Here is a 15,951-nt window from a genome sequence, read left to right on the forward strand (position 1 = left end):
AGCAGTTTGTTTCCTGGAAAGAAGGAGCCATCCCCTGGCAGAGTGGAGGGGCAGGTGCATATTTTACTAATCGTTTAGTTAACCCAATCCCTGTGTTAGCTTGTGACCTTGAAAAAGAAGATCCCCTAACTCCTGGACCGCCACCACCAGATCGCATACGCTGTATAAAACATCCGTGGGCTCAACATGATGGTTGGGTAGAGTGTCAGTGTAGGCATTGTCACTGTAAATGGTCCTGTGTGGCCTTTAACCGACATATACATTGCCCTGAGTGTTGTGACACGCAAGGAGATCAACCCCAATTAGAGTCAGTACAGATAAATAAGCTATTCTGTGGGTAGGAATTGTTATTACCAGTAAATTGGGAAATATTTGAAACTGACTGTTATGCAGCATTAAGATACAGTGTGATGAAATTTTCTGGAGAAACAGCCCAAATTGACTGCCCCCTGGATGACTTTAACTTTATAGACCCCATGTAAAGAATGTCACAATGGCTAACAAATTATATATTGATTAATTAGTGGGAATAATAATTTTGTTGACAGAATCCGTTGTTGTGAGATAAAGTGAACCTTTACCTGGAAACGGAAAAACTGGGCCTTAATTAAATTAGAAAATCTAAAAGGGGCAAGACCAGGTCAACCTCTGAACCTGCCACTGACAGCCTGCCACGGGATGCAACCCCGATCGGGCATAGGCCGTGGAGGCTTAAGTTATGCTGGACCCTTTTGGATACTCTGTTGCTTTTGGGCTCACGTCCTGTCTGAGGAGTGTACAAAATGCTACCAAATTACACGATATAAAGGCCGTATGATTCAAAGCTTAAGCTACCACTCATTTGTCAACAAAGTCTGCTATGACTCTGGACAACTGAACACTTGCAACGCTGGTTCTCAGCAACTATGGGTAGCAAAAATTTAGGAAAAGGGGGAACCAGGCTGGGACTTAGTTGTCCTAAGGGAGAGGAATGGATTTGTTTCACTCAGGAAGGCCATTGGGACATTTCTGACGGTAGTGGAATGCAGGACTTGAAAAGGGAGGAAATAATAAAACAGAGGGTGCAAACTACATTAAAAGAAACCACACAAGGAAAGCCTTCCAACACAGGTGACTTATACCAGAAATTGAAAGACAAACTAGGAGAAGATTGGCAACTCCCGGGTTGTGGATCTAACCTATATATTGATCTAATGGAACATATTATTCAAACCTTAAATTTACCTAAGTGCTGGATTTGTAGTGGATGCACGTTGGTCAGTATAATATTTTTACCATGTTTAATCCCTTGTTTCATTAGATTGATAGTTTCTGTAGTACAAGGAATGCAAATATCAACAATGCCGATAGATCCAAAGACAGCTCAAAGTGCCAAAGTACTGTTAGTCACCAGAACTCCACCTTCCCGGGATGAAGAAAATGTCAAGTTAATATTGTCCAGATTAGAGCAAAAACTCGAATCAATAATTTTATAGAAAGAGAGGAGGGATTGTGATAAACTGAGAAAATGATTCGAGCTAATTAAGAGAAAACAGTGTAAGGTCAGTATGACCTGGAGAGAAAAGAAAAACAAGGCCCCTATAAAGGGATAAAACAAGTTACCTCCCTTTTACCTTGTGTAGGATTTATAGTGAGAGAATTTTGTTTAGTTAGCTAGATAATAGCACCTTTCTTAAAATTTATCTTTGTATAGATAACAAGCAAACATCTGCTGAATGCCTGATTTAACAATATATTATGGATGCTTATAGATAACATTCTTGTTGAGAAGTATCCGTGGAATGTCTGACCTAGCAATGTGTAATGTTTATACTCATGTACCTAAACATGTGTTTATACTCGTGTACCTAACAATGTGTAATGTTTATACTTGTGTATAATGAATATTCATGTAGTAGCTGGAAATAAATGTAGAACAAATGTCTTCTTTAGGTGTGACAGGCGTTGGGAGTTGTTGAACCCCTTCCCTGAACACCCAGCACTGAATTTGTTCTTATAATATAATAAAATTCTGATTGGAATTGCCCGACTGGGTTTCTATTTCTCACATGGTGAACATGGGTTTGTGATGGATCTAGCAAAGTGGAGATCCCTCAGTTAGCTTGGACGTTTACTGTACTCTAAGTACACTCTTTCCCAAACTCTTGGGTCAGCCCAGCTGTTCCTTCTGCTGATGGCTCATAAAGTGACACTCTCCTGCCCTCCCAACATCAGTTAGCAAACAGCATAAGCAGTCTCCTAAGCCAGTTGACTACAGCACAAGGACTGGGGTGTGTTTCACCCACCCCTTCTTTTTTCCTTGTATCTGAGTTGTATTTTCTGACTGAGGTTCGTCCCTACTTACCAAACTGCCCAGTTCACCATCTGTATCCCGTGGCCTCAGACCAGCATATAGAGGTTCCTTTACAGCTCTAAAGTTGACAGCTGGCATCTACTGGTTTCAGCAGTTCCATTTTACTAATAGCAGGGAGCTCTCTAACCCTGGGAAAATCTACTCTAAGCAGGAAGGAGAGTTGTCTCATGGGCTATAAGAAGCCTGTGCTACAACATGCCCCAATCTCGTCGTTTTGCTTTCAAGTAAAAGGGGCTGTGATGGACTGAAATGTCGGTAATGTCTTAAAGATTGTCAAAATCATAGAAAGACTTTTTGTCAAACTGCAAGGAAGCAACGGTATGTCTGTGGCCACCAAAGCACCCACCTCCTCCCAGTGCCTCCAGACCGGAATTTGGACTGTGACTAGGGACTTGAGATAAGACTGTTGTCTAATCATCTCAAGTCTGAGGAGAAGCAAACAAGGCTTAGGAAAGAAAAATTTATCTATGTTAAGAATCAGCCCTAGCTGGGCTCAGGGGGTGGTGGAGGGGAAGGGGTTTGGGTGTGTGATGGTGAAATCTCTCCAAACCACACCAAACCAAGGGAGTAACTCCCTGCCCTTCCCTGGGAGGACCATGTACACAGGGAACATTCACATGAGAGGCAGCTGAGAAGGGGTCATAAACCATCAAAGACCCCCAAGTGCCCCCCTAATTCATTCCTGAGGCCTTCCACCACCAGAAGACTGCATGTGATCCCTGTGAGACGACAAATCTGTTACAAGACACTGCAAAGCTTCCCACCTCCAAGGGGAGGTGCCTGGCATCTCCTGAATGTATAGTAATCCATTGGACTCTATGTTTTTTGGGAAACCCTCACCACCAAGAAGACCTGAAGAACTGGACAGACAGGACACCACCAGGTCACACGGAGTGGTGATGCTTTTTCTATTTTAATCTTTCTCTGTCACTTTCTTTCTTCAACCTCTCCCCCCCCTTTTCCCTATTTCTTTTTATTTCTCTTTCTCTGTCTCACATTTACCATTAAATAAAGCCCATACTATTGACTTTGGCATTTAGTCTCGTTTGTACCTTAAATATGGCAGTGGCATTTCCAACAATTTTAATAACCAGATCGTAACATTATTTTGGCGCAGCGAAAGCAGGGTAATGTTCTCTGACCCAAAGTGCCTTTGACAATAGTATGGTCTCCTCTGAGAGAGCTATGTAGTTGTTTCATATGATTTCCTTCTGTAAAAACTGTTGGGAATTCTGACACAGCTTCCTCTGAAGGAGTTATGGAGGTTGAGGTATCTTCTGTAGGGTCTCTTGAACTCTAGAGAATTCTGATACAACTTCCTCTGAGGGAGTTGTGGAGGTTGAGGTCTCTTCTGTAGGGACTCAGGAACTCTTGAGAATTCTGATGCAGCTTCCCCTGAGAGAGTTGTGGAGGTTGTGCAGTTTCCTTTTGTAGGAACCTTTGAAGAAAATGGCTGTCCTGGGCAGCCAATATAAAGAAAATATTTTGTGGCCCTTCACTGAAAAATTTCTTAGTCACTCTTCTACCCCTGGGGTGGAGGTGGAGGGAGAAAATTTGGATAATGAAGGAGAGGTTATACAGAAATATGAAACAATGCTGTCTTTACTAGATTCAGTGAAAGAATTGTATTTTCAGATAAATGAGGAAAAGGAAAAGAAGAAACAAGTGGAGGCATTGCTTGCTGCTGAGCATGATCATGTCCAAAAGCTTCAGGCAGAGCTTTGGAATGCACATGAGAGAGAATCTTACGGGGGATTTGCAGGATGTAGAACCCTTAATACTCTCTGAAACAAGGTCTAGTGACTCAAACTTACCGTGCCCAGTGGAGGAGCTGCAAGACAGTAAGTCAGTTTGTTGTTCTGATAAAGAGCATAACAGTAGAGTTTGCACTGACATCTGATGATGAGGAAGTAGCATGTTGACCCTTAATTAAAACTGACCAGGATCAGCAAACTGCTACTAAAACAGTGCCATGTACCGCTGCCGAGATATCAAAATCTGGACATAAATCAGGCAAAATTGAAAACCAGTCAATATTAATGTAATGGGATGCCGAGAAGCTGGATCCACTTCCCAGATGGCAAAAAGTTAAAATCACTGAAGTAAACAGAGCAAAGGTTGTCTACTCAACTGAAAAGGCTCCAGGGCAAGAAGCAAAGCCTCCTAAAAACCCTAAAAGAAACTCAGCCCAAGCAGCAGCCTCCAACATAGGTCTCCAACATACACCTCAGATACAAACAGCTGTGAGCATGTTAGGAACATGCTCAAACCAAGCCTGCTAAGCCAAGATTAGTTCCTCCACAACACCTGCAGTTGTCTCCCTGTGGAGAGGATGAGGAAGAGACAAAGAACCACAAGTGAAAGATCTGAGTCAGGGCACTGAATACTCCACCGGAAAATGCTCAGACATAATGACGAAGGCAATCTAGGAACCCACACCTATAAAATGGTTTTCTGTTCTCTTTTTCTCTTTCCTCCCCTCTACTTAACGTGGCTCACCTTTTTCTCACTGTGTCTAACTTTTTTCCTTTGACCTGGAACATCTGTATTGCCACATTTAAATAAAGGGTCAAATTATGCACTCTGGTACATTGTTACAAGCACAGAAAAATCTCAGACCTCAGTTCTACCCGAGTCAATGGGCGTCTTTGATTGTCATGGGACCAGAATCCCTCCCTGCTGAGCAATTTTCCTGGTTACACAGGAGGGAACAGAAATCAGCACCTGGTCTACTGGACTAATTCCCTCTCTTTTGGCCTTAACTTCAGGAGATTGAAACTAGATGTTCATGTGTTTCAGCATATGGGAAGTCTTAAAGCTAGGAAGACGATGCCACGTAGAACAGACTGATTCTAAGAATTTGCTTTTCTCCTGTTCTGGGTGCTCTAGCAGATTGCTGCTAAGCAGGCTGCCAGCAGCCCTTGGCATTCCCATGACTGAATCATTCAGCGTTGCAAGGACAGCTTCAGGTGCTCCAGGCAGCTCCCTCAAGCCACTGGAAGGTCAGTACATGAAGGACACATGCAGGGGACAGGTGCTGAATCCCGTTATGACCGGTGTACACCTATTCCCTGGGGAACAAATCACAGAAAAGGAGTGCCAGCACATAGGTTCACAGCAGGTGGGTACTGATAGAAACTGAAATCTTCAGCAGTTGGCATCAGTGTGCTGTCTGTGAACTGCAGCAGCTGAGGAGAGATGAATTGCATCCAGCTTGACCATTTCTGCTGGAGAGGTGGGGTGGTTTGGTGTGTGCAGTGAGTGAAGAGAGACATCTGAGGTGTTACCATGTTAGAGGGGCCTGCTGGATCACAAGTCAACATCTGCATCTTTGCACCAAAGCCATGCAATACTCTGCAAGGTTACTTTGCATCAGCAGGCACTTTGACACTATTATTAGGCTGTTTACAACTACAGGAAAGTGATATAGTCATGAGTGAGGTTAAGAGGAGGTGTTCTCAGGCCTGTGTTAGCCCCAGAGTTTGCATGGAGGACATAACTGGGGTTAGAACAGTAATTTTTAGCAAAATGTTTTTCTCAATACAGACAGTTCATGGCTCCTTCATGACTAAGCTATGCTGGGGAAACATTTTTATTTTGTCACAATAGTCTGCAGCTCTGAAGTTCTTTCACTGTATGATTCTGTGGCTTCTCCCTGCACCCTGGGAACAGATGCAGTCCATAACCCAGACCCTTTGATTTTTTCCCTTGCTGCCCCAGACATGCTTTTACAGCCTAATATGAGCTAGAATTCCATGGAGTTTAAAGATGATGAAGTACAAATAATTTTAACCTTTACACCACTAGCTGATGACAATGTTCTCCTCTCCAGCTTTAACTCTTCACTGGATTGAATTCCTAGACAAATGACACCCAGTTGAAAAAGCTCCAGCCTCTCACTGTTCATCTCTTCTTTGTCCCATTATTTTTCCATCTTGGTCAGGGCAGCCATCTAAATATTGTCAGACAAAAGCAGGTAAATATTTTTCTTCTTCAGTCCCAGACAACATCCACTTGCAGACCCATTCAGATGTAGAGCAGGTGTCAGCCAGGGAGCCTCACGCTCTAACACTTGCTAATCGCTCATGAATGCGTTTGCAAGAGCCTGTCTTGGAAAAAAAAGGGGAGTGTAAAGGTAGGAGCAAGGGCCAAGCAGTATGTCAACTCCTGACAGATTTGAAAAATGAGCATCGTTTTTCCTAATCCCAGCCTTCGCTGTAATTAAGACACTTGTCTCACAAGTGAGCTGCTCTTATGGGGAGTTTTTGGGGGTTAAAAAAATCCAAATAGCACAGATTTGGCACAGTCACCTGCCTGAAAAGTATGTGCTGACTTGGAAGATCTTGGTTGGTGGGATGTGTTAGTGGCACTTCTAGACTGTGTGCCCTCTTATGGCCTGCACAAGTGTAATCACAGTCACCTCCTTGGCACGTAGTCCTCATTAGTTCTGTTCTGGTGTTCATTTACAACGGTGACATACATGGGATCATCCTCAGATGAGAGATGTGGAAGAAAGCAGGTACCAAAATACACAGTGAACTTGAGAAGGCATGAAATTTAGCTGCCTCTAAGTGTCCCACTTGAACCGAGGGCTCTGGCAGCAGTGGATTTCATAGGAAACTGCCCCTATAAGAATGGGGAAGAAAAACAAAGAAGGCTCAGGGGAAAAAAAAGAAAGAGCTTCTGTGTCATTTCACAGTTCATATGTGGTGTGTTCTTGGGGAAGGAAAGATGAAGTGCCTGATGCAGAGCATCCTGTGGGAGAGTGAGGGGGGTGACTCATATTTTGGGGCTGCCTAAGGCCTTGGTACAGTGATTTGCTATCCGCCCCCCTTAAGGTGGAAACCGCAGAAATCATCTGAACACAGCTGTATTTATGCTGTTTTCTTTTAGTAAGAGGACATTTAACTGATCCTGTGGGAACAACTACACTAGGGCTGGGGCAGAGAGAGGAGGATTCGAGCAGAGAGGATGCTTGGAAGGGTTTGTCCTATATGCAAGTCTCTCCATGTCCCCAAGACTTCCATAACCCTGGCTCCAAGCTGCTCACAAGTCGTGCCCTGGGGAGGCTGTTGTATATTAAAGCCGATGGGCTCTGGTAGGGAATGCTTGTTGAGATAAATGCTTACAGCATTCCAGCATCATGTGCAAGGCAGGCATGGATGAGAGATTGTTAAAGGAAGAACAGGCCCATCAAACCCTTAAAATTTGGGTTGTCTCACTAGCCTGCTTCCCGCCTGCTTTTTGGCACCCAGTTTTCCTGACTTTTCAGGGAATTACCTTGTTTTGTGTCATGGCTCCTCTGTGCAAAGTCTGCCTCTCCACTGCTAACAAAGGGCCACATCATCCAGTAATTAGCAGGGCATTGAGAGACTGGGCTTTGTCCTTTTCTCTACCTGCTCCCCTAAAGAGTCAAGAGAAAGGAAAACTGTATTTTAATATGAATGAGGGTCTAATTTTTATTATTCTTTCTTGATTCCTTTCATTTCACAATCTGGCATCTTGGGTCCAGACTGTGAGCTGTGACCACGCTAGAGGGGACAGGCTGTCCAGGGTCAAGGGCTGTGAGAGTACTGAGGGCTGCAGGGCAGGAATGTTTTCATACACTTAACCTGATGAGTGTTCAATTAGAAAAAAAGTGAAATTATAAAATTAAAGGTGCCTGCTTGGGAGAAAAGCTCAGACAGGCTCAACAAAACACAAGGTGGGGCTTTCTACCTACCTTCCCCAACCACACACATCCCTGTCAGAGGATGATGGCTCTCAGGAAAACCTTCGGGGGACAGCAGGGCTCAGGCCATGCTTCCCTGTTCACTAATACCAAGCCAGCACCCTGCCATCTCGCTGAGCCCCAGGAACATGAGCAGAATGATACAGCGACACACAGTGACACTTCACAGTATTTACCAAAACACAGATAACCCACATTAGAGCTAGCTGGAGGAAGACAGAAGAGTACCTAATGTACGTAAAATTTGAGACAATTTCTACTGGTATAACATTATCCTGTTCACGGAAATGAATTTAGGAACGCACTGAGGTAGGAACCCCTAGCATTTCTGACCCAGCGATGTGAACTTCAGAGCTGGATTTACAGTATCATCCAGCTGCTGCTTCCCCAGCTCCAGCCTATGTAAATTGGTGTATTTGCATCACTTCAGAGCAAGGTTGAGCTCTAGTCCTTTGAAGGAATTCCCTTACTGAGAATAATGGGAGATCCTTGTAAGGGGAACTTGCTGGATGAAAGCATCTTCATGCACAGTCCTGTCTCACCTTGCTTAGGCCAAGAGGCCAAGGCTGCTTTTGGACCTGAACTTCTATCTTTGCTGCTGAAGCTCTATAGAAAGGGATTGTTAGGGTATGCTACAGCCCAGTGAGTGGCTGCATTCACTTCCAGATACTTAATGAGCCAATTTATGGGGAGAGGGGGACACAACCTTAGGTCAAAAATGAAATTGTTTCTGCTATTTGGCCCTGTTGGGAAGAACAGGATTATTCTAGATCTGACCTCTGTTGCTGTTACAGCTGAAAACAGCTCAAAAAGAAACACGAGTGGATACTTGTGTTTGCTCTGTGAGTCATTCCCAACAGATATTTTTTAAAAGAACAGCATGGACTTTCATGGGCAGTATAGCCAGTCTGAAGGCTAATGGTGCCACAAGCAATGTTCCAGACCTGATCACCCTGGAGAGCTTCAAAAACATCTATATCATGTTTCCCATAGCATTCTTTGTGTCTGTATAACTTCTGGATTTACCTTCACAGTATGTTTTTATGTGTATCATTTATTTTGGGGAAAATAATTTGATTTCCTAAATAAATTATGACTTTAGATGGTATAGTTTTATCTATCACACAAGTCTTGTTTCTCTCACAATGACATTAAAAAATATATGTTTGGTCACTTGATTAGAGGTATAATTGAGGAGATAGAGCAAATTATCCTCACTGGAAGGTTGTATATGGAAAAGAAAAAAGACTTGATGGTTAAAGCATAACAACAAAGGTAATGGAGGACAAGTGGGATGAGAAAAAAAAAATGAGCACAGGAAGGAAGAAAAGAAAAGGAAAGGAAAGGAAAGGAAAGGAAAGGAAAGGAAAGGAAAGGAAAGGAAAGGAAAGGAAAGGAAAGGAAAGGAAAGGAAAGGAAAGGAAAGGAAAGGAAAGGAAAGGAAAGGAAAGGAAAGGAAAGGAAAGGAAAGGAAAGAAAAGAAAAGAAAAGAAAAGAAAAGAAAAGAAAAGAAAAGAAAAGAAAAGAAAAGAAAAAAGAAGTCCCATGCACACTACAAAACAGGTGTGACTCTAGGACAGAATCTGATCTATATGTGAAAACTGATCTATGTATGAAAATTGCAAATTATGAGCAGTCCTGCTGCGTTTCCAAACACACACACAGAGCTCTCCGAGGGAGGATTTGCTGGCGGAGGCGGTGTTACTCGGTCTGTAAAAGTCTAATCCCTCTGCTGCAGTTGATCCTCGCCAGCCGTGTCCCCTCGGACGACTCGGGGGTTCCTGCAGCCTCTGGGATGGCCAAACGCAAGGGCTTGTGCCCTGTAGAGACCCTGTGTTTTTCTCCGTCTTTGCAAAGGACTGGTTTTGACGAACTCGGAGAGCCCTCGCAGGGCTCACGCGTGTCCCAGGGCAGCCCTGACAGCAGGGGACCGTGGGGACCGGCGGCCCTCTGTCCCGCAAAGGGCAGCACGATGGCTGCATGTTCGAGGGGCAGTCTCTTCCCGTGCATGCATCTGGACTGGCGGCACCGAGCAAGCGACCTGCCCAAAACGCACAGCCTGGGGCAGCCCCCTGCCCGGCGCTGCTTGCTTCGGGGCCAGAAGCAGGCTCGGGCTCTTGTTCTGTGTTTCATCTCTCTCGCCTGATTATGATCACTTCCCGCCCCTCGCCTCCTCCCGTTCCTAATCATGCGTCTGACTGGATCCTGTCCGGATTCCGAGAAATGAAATCACCATTAGTTAGGAGACGATCAAAAGTAGGCCCGGCAAGGACCCTTGCAGGTGGCTCAGGGAACCAGCTGGGGCTCATTTCTCATCACGATTCAAGATGGGAGGAGGAGATAAAAGAAAACCAAAGGAAGTCCCTCTCTCTCAGCTCCTAAAGATGTTTTGCGATGCCAGAGGGCTAATAGCTGCTCCCCTGCAGTTGTACACAGGTAGGTGCGTGTCCTGCTTCCTTACACTGGCGGAGGTGAAAAATTTGCTTAATGCATCACATGCCCTTATTTGTAAGTCTTCCAGGAGGTTTTCCAGGTTTTGTAATTCCCGGGCTGTAAGATCCTCCCGATAAGTTTTTAATTTCCTAAAAGTAAATAGTAATCTGGGGAGGGGGGAAGAGGAGCAGTTTATGCTCCCCAAGAAGACTCTAGGCCCTGACTTCAAATCCTTAAGATCTGTAAGGCTCTTTTACAGCTGCAGTGTTCATTTCCTTTTGAATCTGACCCGGTGATTCCCACCTCTCCCTGGTGCATAGCAAAAAGAACCTTTCTTATTTTTTTAAGCTATCACTTTTAAAAGAAAAAAGGCTCAAGTGGCTGGGGAAAGAAACTTGAAAACGGTGAAGTGCTATTTCTCTGTGCCGCTGCAGAGCAGGACTGCCTGACTCAGCCTTGGGCTAGCCTCTGAGAGAAGCAGCTTGGCTTTCTTCGAGCCCTCTTCCCCGCAATACAGACATCGCTCGGTACCGCCGTCCCCGCTGTGTCCCGTCTGGGTTCACTTTGCCGGGAGGTGGTCTTACCAGTTTGCAACGATGGTTGCGATCTGCAATGCAGACGCATAAAGTATCTGCATGCCCCGCGGCGGGCTGGGGCAAGGACCTTCCTCCCACCCCCTAGCAGGGAGGGATGACACCCACCGTATCACCTAGGGGCCAAGTTGGGAGTCGGGGCTTGGTGTCCCAGCCCTCCCCCAGTCCCTGAATATCCCTAAAGTCCCTCCCCACTAATCAACCAATTTTTAACATGACAATGGCCATGACAATACCTTCCAGCCAAGGCCAGGCTGAAGAGGACTTAAAACATCGCCCCCTCCCCCCTCAGCCCAATGGGGCACTTGACCGCGGGCTGCCTGCCTCCTCCACCGCCACAGCGCCACATGCTTGGGGCTGGGGGTCCCGGCCCGGCCATGAGCTCCCACCTGGCCATGCCGTCCTGCCTGTCCTACCCACCTGTCCTGTGCGGGGACTACTATTGGCTCTCTCCAGGGAACACGGACACCGTGCCCGCCGAGGAGGCTCCGGCGATGGACGCCCTACCCATGCCCACGACGGAGAAGACGTCCAGTCCCCCAGGTACGGCCCCGGCGGAGCGGACGGGCTGCCCTCGGCTGAGGGTAGTTGTGTCCCCTGTGTCCCTCCTGCCCGCGGGATGGGGGACGATGACGATGCTGCGGGCATCCCCCTGCCCCGGCGGCCCCAGCGTGACCCCTCTGCCCAGACCGGACGGGGCAGAGGGGCGAACAGCTAGGGGACTCGGTTCCTCTGTCGCGACGCTGCCTGTGTCCACAGCTGCGGAGCCCCTGCGAGTCCCCAGGGCATCCGCAACCTTAAATTTTCCCGAGAAGCTGGAATTTAAAGTTTTTGAGTCTTTTCTCCCTGGTTCCGCTCACACCAGTTGTCTTCTCTCCTCAGATGACTCTCCAGCTTCTTCCAGCTCTGGGACACTCACCCAGTACTACACCCCTGACTCTGCCACCAGTCCCACCGCGGCAGCAAGCTCGTCTCCTCACTCCTCTTTCCAGAAGGTCAAGGCGCAAGGCAAAGGTGTGGTGAAGACGGGCAAGAGCCGCACAGCATTCTCGCAGGAGCAGCTTAAAGCCCTACACCAGCGGTTCCAGAGCCAGAAGTACCTCAGCCCCCAGCAGATTCGGGAGTTGGCTGCTACCCTTGAGCTCACCTACAAGCAGGTGAACATCTTGCCCTGAGCAGCTGAGTTGCATCCCTGGCATGAAATGACCTTGAGAGCAAGTATGGGGGGGGGTTGGTGGTTTTCTCATTTCTTAAACCTCAAAGATAAGTTTCTTTCATGATCATGTTTATGCTGTTGCTTACGTGAGAGGAGAGGTTGGCAAAACTTATGACTCAGTCTTCCTCTTATGTATGCTTCCAGCACTTACCCTCCCACTCCATGCAGGTGTTTCAAAGGGCACGCAGAGCAGCAAAGCAGAGTGATGTGGAGTCAGGTTATTGTTCTGTATGGACATGTGTTGTCTCTGAACGCCACAAGTCAGATACTTGCACTACTATGCACGTTACCTTTCTTAGTCATAGTGGCACCTGGGCCTCTCCTTAGAGAAAGGGTCCTTGCCCCACCAGCTGCTTGTTTGACTGAAGGAATGACTCGGTCCTGAGCACTGATCTTGGCGCAGCAGTGAGATGATGCTGATGTACAAGCTGTGTTTCTGTCTTGGCCTGTCTTTTGGGTAATGTTTTTGAAATCATGGAAGATCCCGTGGTGATCTGAGGAGTAGGAGTGTTAGTTTTCATGTCTCAGCTCTGATTTCGCAGCTACCTTGTCTGCTGCATGTCGTTAGCTGCTGAAATTATGTACAGTATTAGAAGCCAGGCAGAAGGAAAAATATCTTTGGGATGTGCAGGAAGCTTTGAGAATGAATTTCCAATTTCTAATGCTCTTTCCCCATCACTTTTAGGTGAAAACATGGTTTCAGAATCAACGGATGAAATTCAAACGTTGCCAAAAGGAGAGCCAGTGGGTGGAAAAAGGGCTGTATCTACCACAAGTGAGTAAATTTCCCCATCACCACCAGTCATGGTTCCTCCAGGCTGTGAAGAGAAGTGCATCATGTCTAACCTGCTAATTCAAACAATGCACAGGATTCGATATTACCAATCCAGTTGCATTTATTGTAATAGGGCTTACAGTGGCATCTATTTTAAGCTTGCCTTGGCACTGAAAGAGCATTGTTTCCAGCCCACTTATCTCTCGGTTGAGAGAGATAGAAATGAAACAGCCAAAGACTGTTTCATAGCAAAGCTATTCGCTGGTTTTCTCACCCGCGTGGTTCTCCCAGACACGGTTCTCCCAGACACGTTGATCTGGAGATTACTAACAGTAGATCCTGCCACCTCTGCTATTACTGGGCTATAGGGAGGACAATGAGTATGAAAAAGGCGCTATTGTTTGGCTTACAGGAGGGGCGGGGGCGAAAAAGGAGAACCTATCAATAAGAATGGGCAACTGGTGTGCTGCTCTGCATTACTGAACAACCTTTTTTGTCTCTCCTAGAATGGGGCTCCTCAGGCTGCATACCTGGATATAATGCCCACATATTATCAGGGCTTCCCTGTCGGTGCGAGCAGAAACCTTCAGGCTACGACCAACATGCACCAGGCGCACAGCAGTGGACAAACTTATGGGAATGGGCAGAGCCTGTACTCATTCGTGGCTGTAGAGGATGAGGGGCTCTTTGGAAAAGGCGGGACAAGCTGCAATACCCAGCAAGCTGTGGGTTTATTAAGCCAGCCAATGAACTTCTATCACAGCTACTCTGACAACGTGGATTATGTCAGCCTGGAGTCAGAAGACACCTACGGCTTCCAGAGTACTTCTGACACTGTCACACCGTTTTTGAGCTCTCCTATACAGCATCAATGCCAGGTCCCTTGGCATCCCATGGGGGCCCAGAGTAGTTATGAGTCTCAGGTTTAAGTATTTTTGCTCCCTTTTCTTGTGTTTGCTCATGGAGTTTCCAGGGTCTCGGCTCAGGGATATAGATTCTATTTTTTGTCTTGTCCTACTGCTGTTTTAACCACCGGAGGAGGGGCTCAGCACCTTGCTGACTTGGGCTAGTTTTCTATTTAAAAGTGCTTGTCTGTTCAGAGCTAACCCTTGACAAAGGTGTTTTGTGTGTGGATAAGATGAAACTTCATTCATTAAGGTCAGTGTGCAATGCCATAGCTGCGAGTAGAAGAGGTTATAAAGGTTTGTGTGTTGTTCAAGTCTCACTTTCCTTTGCTGCCTGTTTAGCAGGTGATCTCTGATCTCCTATCAGAGCTTTCACTGCAAAGAAGGCAAACACTTGTTGCTGTAGAATAATTTTTCATAAAGTGGTGTTTTTGTTGGGTTTTTTTGCAGTAATATCAAACATGTTCTATGTTATGTGCATGTTGTTTTTTATTACTGTGTTTCTGCCTTATGTTCTTAATGTTGTTGCAGAATAATTTTTCATAAAGTGGCGTTTTTGTTAGATTTTTTTGCAGTGATACCAAGCATGTTCTATGTTATGTGCGTATTGTCTTTTATTACTTTGTTTCTGCATAATGTTCTAAATGTTCTCATGATCCTGTTTAATGTTCTTAATGTTCTTACAAATTTGTTTTAATTGAAAATAAAATACTTTATTTTAATGTTGAAATAGTGTCACCAGCTTGCATTGAAATAGCCTGCTCTGAGAATGGTTATTCTACACAGGTTAGACCTGCAGTGAGGGAAGGAAAAAAAGTAACCTTGTTGTGTTTCTCCTAGAAGTAGGATCAATCAACTGTTCTAAAGGAGTAGATCACAGAAATCCACCAGCCTTGTTTTTAACATATAGGTGTGTTGCCTAGTGCAAGGTGGGAGGGGAGCTCCAGGGCTGGGCAACTGGACAAGGTGGCTTGAAGTAATGTGCAGCCTTGTAACATACTTGTATTAGCCCCAAAACTGTAATGCTTTACTAGAAGTATTGAAGGATGAAGATAGAAGAATAAGAAAATGTTTTTTAAGATTGTGTGGTAACCTGCTGCTGCTCCGGAGGGTCACAATTAGAGGTCTGGTATCCTGCTTCGTTGAGGCTACAGCTCCCTTGGGGTCCTTGTGCTAACCTCAAATGGACAGAAGTGTCTGTGTAAGTAACTGAATCCTGCCTCTGCCATTGGAACAAAACCAGAACCAAGCTCCTATTAATAGCCATAGTCTAAACTAGCAGAAAATGTGTTTTGGTTTAATCCCAGGTTCTTTAAGGTACAGTACACCAATGAAGCCTTCATCTGTCTGAAAGGGGCAGTTCAATGGGTACTCTCACTGAACACAATTAGTGGAAGTGGCAGCTGACAGCTCAGGCTCAAACTGCTGCAGGTCCTTTGCTGAAAGAACCTGCTTGTGTGGCTGCCAAAGCATATCCCCTTTTCTTCTGCAACACTGTAATCCTCTACTTCCAAGGGTGAGTACAATAGGTACAGGAAGGAGAAACTGGAGGGTTGAGCCTATAGAGAAAGAAGAAAGGCTGAGTCATCCATGTGTGTGGGCTGCCAACCTTAAACAGTAGAAAAGGTAAAATGTCTGAAAGAGGGGGAAATGCCAGGTTAACATGATTTTCTGTATTACAGAAAAGAAATCTTTTTCTCATCCTGACTGGGCATTCATGTCCCAACATCAATTTGTCTGTATTCTGAATAGTTCTCTAGCAGCAGTATTAATTTCAACAATTCCCTTGAAAAAAATAGAGCTGAACCATATACCTATAAAAGTCATAGATATTAAAGCCTTGTCTTTCAGCTTTAAAATTAGTAGCTTATGCATTTTTATTTTCTTTTTTTAAGATGCAGTCTTTAGTTCTACAGAAATACCCAAGGTATACAGGTTTTTGCAG

The 15,951-nt window shown here is 45.4% G+C and overlaps 1 protein-coding gene across 1 annotated transcript; it reads left to right on the forward strand.

Moving 5' to 3' along the window:
• Window positions 1-11,472: 11,472 nt before the first annotated feature.
• On the forward strand, window positions 11,473-14,101 carry LOC127467410 (homeobox protein NANOG-like). Its single transcript, XM_051779352.1, has 4 exons — window positions 11,473-11,653; window positions 11,993-12,267; window positions 13,012-13,101; window positions 13,608-14,101. Exons 1-4 carry the CDS (start codon window positions 11,488-11,490, stop codon window positions 14,028-14,030), a joined length of 954 nt encoding a protein of 317 aa, XP_051635312.1. The 5' UTR covers window positions 11,473-11,487; the 3' UTR covers window positions 14,031-14,101.
• Window positions 14,102-15,951: the final 1,850 nt, after the last annotated feature.

The sequence above is a fragment of the Manacus candei genome, unplaced genomic scaffold (assembly GCF_025592945.1).
Source record: "Manacus candei isolate 608988 ecotype Guabito, Panama unplaced genomic scaffold, ASM2559294v1 h1tg000014l, whole genome shotgun sequence".
NCBI lineage: Eukaryota > Metazoa > Chordata > Aves > Passeriformes > Pipridae > Manacus > Manacus candei.